At 28.0% G+C, this 5,943-nt stretch overlaps 1 protein-coding gene across 1 annotated transcript; it reads right to left on the reverse strand.

The window, feature by feature from the left end:
- Positions 1–916: 916 nt before the first annotated feature.
- LOC119674127 lies at positions 917–3,618 on the reverse strand. Its single transcript, XM_038085251.1, has 2 exons — positions 3,423–3,618; positions 917–1,242 (listed from the first exon to the last, which is right to left on the reverse strand). The coding sequence occupies exons 1-2, from the start codon at positions 3,565–3,567 to the stop codon at positions 917–919; spliced, it is 471 nt and encodes a 156-aa protein (XP_037941179.1). The 5' UTR covers positions 3,568–3,618.
- Between the last annotated feature and the right edge of the window lie 2,325 nt (positions 3,619–5,943).

Genomic DNA, 5,943 nt, shown 5'->3' on the forward strand with positions numbered 1-5,943 from the left:
TTTAAAAGTGGACTAATTCATCAGAAATAGATTAAAACGCTACATACAGAAAACCAGTGTGGCCTTATATTGTATAAATTTGGGCCTGAACCTCTAGTATTGATATAATTCAACAGTTTTAAAATAAACTTCTTGATAATATGGTCAATGTTGCATGGTACGACATTCGTCGAGATGGTAATATCACTGCAGTTTCTAATTTTATAAGATAATAAACGAAACTAGTAAACTTCTCCATATCACTGGCATGGTACGACAGTTTCATTGAAAGAACTTACAAAATTTCATTGCCTGGTAAATTAAATGACGTGTTTTTAAAATCTCTGTATAAAAAAAAAATTATCTAATGGCATCAAAATCAAAATATACCTTCGATCTCTTTCTTCGTATCATAAATTCTTTGACACCTGCTGTAACGGAGGCTATATTAGTAAGATCAAGTAACTTCAATAATTACAGATCTTTCATACTGAGATACAGTCTTCTTCAAGAACAAGTTTTTATGGTATAAAATGATAAAACTTTCCTGATAACTCTAAGAATAAAAGTTGTACTGACCCAATTTAGGTCAGGGTATAGACAAATACAGCCATTTGATAAGCAGTTATTTGTCACGTCTATTTTAAATATGTAACCAAATTGCAGTTCTCATATGTTTAGAATATTTTAAATGTGAATAATCCTTATGTAAACCCCTACGAGACGTCGTGTATAATTGCGATCTAAGTAATAATAAGTTTAGAACTAAATAAATGGGGTTAATGAGTTTATGTCTTATATCCGAGTTTATATACATTTATAAAAAACACATTTTAGTCATTATATAGGTGAGATATTTATAAGCATTCAAGTTTCGTTCTTATCTTTAGCTTACTTAAAAACATAATCAATTTTGGTAAAATATTTTTTAATTTTATTAATAACATACCTTGTTGAGCACAGCAGTAGCCAATAAATCTTGATAGGCTTTTGGTTCAAAATAGTGTTCGGTTCGGTGACGACGGGAGTTCATTTTGACATCACCGTTAGAATACGGTATTGTTTCTGCATTGCTATGGGTGTCTAGTGCAATTTCTGAGACCGCACTAGAGCTTAAGATTGGTGTACGTAATGTTTCAGCTAATATAGTTTCAATTAGTTGTCGCAGACGCACCTGTGATATTTCGGAAAAATCATTCTGATTATTGTTATGGCTGGAATTTAGTCTTTGGTTGTTGTGATCACTAATAACTCCGGGCAAATCTAAAAAATATATATCAAGAAAGATTTTATGAATAACTTATTTTTATCTGTAATATACTAGTAAAGAATTCGAGTATTAGGGAATATTTCAACAAAATAAAACACAACATTATTACATGCAAAAATTTGGTTCAATCTATTGGTATTACGTTATATTATCATAAGTTACTGTGTTAATAACAAATGATATTATTATTATATTATAAAGTTAAAATAAACTAATAAAAATATGTATAGTAGGTATTTTAGTAGATATATAAAATAATAACACAAATTTAATATAATAAAGTAATAAGATTAACGTATTTTATATAAATCTAATTAAATAAATAAAATAAATAAGATCTGTTATAGGCATTAATATAAATTTTTTTTAATACATCATTTTTAATAAATGAGTGAAAAATTATTCAGCATAATTATTTATTTTTACTTAATAAACATAAAAAAAATATAATATTTAGCCACACATTAATAAAATAATTTCTACATTGGTTTATATATTTAAAGCTTTGCTGCTCTTGAGATCAGTGTGGAATATTTTGTGCAAGGACATTGACTTACGTCCCTATATTATTGAAGTTGTAAATTGATTCTTTCTGTTGCGACTTTATTGAATGGTAAATTCCTTTTTTAACGGTACAATTTTATTTAGGTTGACACTTAATCCTACCTCAAAGCGTTTGTTAATAAGTAACATTCATAAAATCACTTGAAAAATCCATTGGCACCCATTCAATTTCTCATATATCTGAAAAAATGAACTGTTTGGTACAGTTTGGATTGATATTATTATCGGGCTACTTTTTAAAAAATAAAGAAAATGCAAGTGTCATCGTCATTGGTTTTATTGCACGATGCGTTGTTTTCAAAAGTATGGTTTGCCAGACATTTGGTTCAATAGAATGGTGTCACAGTAAATATTTTAAAGTCAACTATTCACTTATTGAAAGTGAATAATAATTTGATAATAATATGTATATATAATCTTCAGTAACAGACCCATTGTGTGGACAGCAAGATCCTTTGATCTGACGCTGCTGATTTATTTTCTGTAGCGTTACTTTAAATAGTTGGTCTATGAGGATAATCCAGAATTGATTTTATACTTGGAACTCAACAATGAGTACACTATTGATATGAGATACGTCTTCAAATGATTGAAAAAATCATGATGTTCAGCAAATGATTCCCGGATCATTTTGCATTAATAATGCCATATTACACATATTATCCATTCATCAAATTAAAAGAATTAACATATTTTATTTATCTTTGTGTGTTTTTTTCTTTTAAAGTTTCTAAACTACCTAAAAAATACTCATTATTTTTTTTTAAATATATTAAGAGTAATTTATTATTTGAAGAAATATATACTTAATTATTTTGCGGCTGTTATTGGGAGATATAGTACACTATAGTAAAAGATAAACTGATTGAAAAAAATGTATCTATTCGTTTGTTTATCTAATATTAAATCTTAAAGTTGTAAGCATACAACTTTGTGTTTCAGTTCTAAGTTTTTTGCTCTTTGAAATCCAATTTGTTCAGTTCTCCAAAGAAAAATTATTTTTGCATTTAAGTAACCCCAGTTCCGTTTATATATAAAACAAAGTCTATAAATTTTACACCTCTTTTTCATTAAAATTTTAAAGAAATAGGTTTGATAGTTTCTGTATATAAATGTATATATATATATGTCACATTTTATATTTATATTTAAAATATGTATAAATATATATACAAATATTTATATATGCATTCGTTATATAGAATAGTCAATGACAGAGTGTTGTCGTTAGTTAGATTGGATATTTGTTATATTGGATAATTACTGTAGTACTGTATTACAGATAGATTCAGCAATGTGAAGTTGTTTTAAAAATAAAGAAATATGTATATAAAAATGTATTTACATAAATTATGTTATTTTTATTTACTATACTATATATTACTATATATTTATTTTATTTTTATAATATAAAATTTAAGTCTATTTTAAATAAAGTATATATTATTTCATAATTTATAACATAAATGAATAAATAAAAATGTTTAATATTAAAATGTAAAAATTGAACTACGATTTAAATTAAAGGCAGTCATAATGCAACTAAATACATAAGATGTTATATATGTAATATTTGTTTATATGATTATTTATTTACTTTAAAATTTACCTAGTTTCGCTTTTATAATATAAATAATGTAAAATACAACAACAGCGATGACAACATAGGCGCCCGTTAAAACGCCCATCATAAAGTCCATTTTGCTTTCATTTGGTAGCATTAAAGTGCTTGTGTCTTGTGAATATTCATACATCTGAGGTAGTTTATTTTCATTTAATGTTTTCTTGTTTAACGATATTTTTGTTATTTTTGAATTATTTATTTTTTATATGATTAAAAAATATCACCTTTATCATTTTAATTTTACATTTTTTACAATTTATTATACCAGTATCTGTAATTTGTTTTATTTATGCATATTTTATTTAACTACTTTTTAGATAATAATCAGAAAAATTATTATTTGTTTTTGCAACAATTAAGAGTGTAATAGTTATTAAATAAATATGATTTGTTCACACTAATTATTAATAAAATATATATATATAAAAAAAACAAATATTTCATAAAAAATGTTGCATGTTCCTTGCGATTGTATCTTGCGTGATTGTTAAACAAAAGTCTAATGCACCTCACAAATTGCAATAGTTAATTTTCGGTAGCTTTTAATAATCTTTTAAATATTTTGTGTTGTTTTTTTGTGAAACACATGTTCTGCTTGAAATACAATAGTATATTGTACATATGAAGTAACACGCTTATTAATTTAGTTCAATAAATTATGCATTTCTAATCTTGTTTGTTAACTATATTTATGCCAGTTAACATGTTTACGTTTAAACAAATTAAATTCATTTGAATGATTTTCTGTTGTTCATAATATATTATACCTTTCACGTAACGTGCGAAAAGGGTATAATATTTTAGTCATGGTGTTTGTAACATAGTGTAGAAGACATAGGCCTAATCATAAACGGGGCTGGTTTAAAAAATTAGATGTCAACATCATAACTAAACAGACTAAATTGTAATCAGGATATAGGTAAAGATGTAGAATAAGGTATTAGAACTAATGGTTTATGCTGATGTCTACACCTCGAAGGATAAAAGGACCTGCAAAAAAATAAAGATCACTCTCTCTGTCAAAATAACGTTGCCAAAGACGCCGTGACGATTTCTTGTATCAGAAACCGGATTTTAATAGAATCTTCTTCTGTAAAAGAAGCGGATTCTAATACATAGAGTCACATAAATACGAATTGAAATAGTCAAAATTGAATTTGCATTGCAGCGTCTATTCGATTGCTAAGTTCCGCTGTCTAGATAAATTTGCTAACGATGCTGTTGTGATGTTTAACATTATAAATTGTATGAGAACAGCAAGTGACAGTCGCATGAAGAATGCTAGTTGGAAAGGTTAAAATTCTATTTAGATTTATCAATTGGCTCATTCTTCAACAAAAAAAAAATTATAGTAATGATATTATAGTAATTATAATCTTTAAAAATTCAATAAAAAGTAATGTACAATAATTTCAGTGTTAGATTAGGTTATCAAAAGATACTGGGAAGCACTGGGAAAAAATGTAACCATCTTTCAAGCGGATATATACGCTATAGATAGATGCCCCAGTTTCAACTTTGAATATAACTACCGAAACCGTAAAATTGCAAATCTGACTGACAGTCAAGCAATTGTATTGGCACTCATATCCTACCAGGCAACATCCAAACTGGTATGGAAGTGCATTGACAGTTCAACATCCTCGGCTGGAACAATCAGGTGCACTTAATATGGATTTCGGGGCATGCTGGTATCCAAGACAACAAAATGGCAGACAAACTTGCAAGAAGAGGTGTGGCTTCAATAATGACAGGCCCAGAACCTCGCTGTGGTGAAGGCGCACATTCATTCTTATGAACGGCACTGAGGAAAAAGAAAGAGAACTCTATTGAAAAAGGCTTTCAAGGCTATCACAATATAAAATGCTTTTAGGAACTTACAATTTAAAACGCTTTAAAAATTACAAAGAACAATCAAAGAATAACCTAAGAATTATTACGGGATTATTGACCGGTCACTGTAGATTGAATAATCACCTAACGAAGTTAGGAATTCAATTCAAGTCAGACTACAGATACTGTAGAGAAGAGACAGAAACTACATACCATGTGCTTGTGGAGTGCCCGTCACTGATATACAAGCTGAAGAAAGACTTAGGAGAGTATTTCATGGATCATAAGGATTCAAGAGTAGGAAAGATGGGCACTATTCTGTCTTTCATTGAATAAATCGGACTTGGTGAAGCACTTTAATCTGACTAAGGGGTACTATAGGTCTTTTAGATCGCTTACTGCTAGTAGCCCATTTCGTTGCCGCAACTCAGAGGATATAAAACCATTTTCAACCTTTATGGAAGCTTAAGATGCTCTCCAATGAAACTCCCCCTAATTTACTGAAATCATCTAGAATATTAATTTCTTAGCTTACTTATAAATTGCACCTACCCTGGACAAGAAATAAGCAAATGCGTATCACTAGAATTTAACAATATAATTTCAAATATTAAGACCGCGTTTTAGTTTTACATTTTTTTTGAAACCAGTATGATTCAATATTTAGACCAGT

Source organism: Teleopsis dalmanni, chromosome 2 (genome assembly GCF_002237135.1).
Source record: "Teleopsis dalmanni isolate 2A chromosome 2, ASM223713v2, whole genome shotgun sequence".
Classification (NCBI taxonomy): domain Eukaryota; kingdom Metazoa; phylum Arthropoda; class Insecta; order Diptera; family Diopsidae; genus Teleopsis; species Teleopsis dalmanni.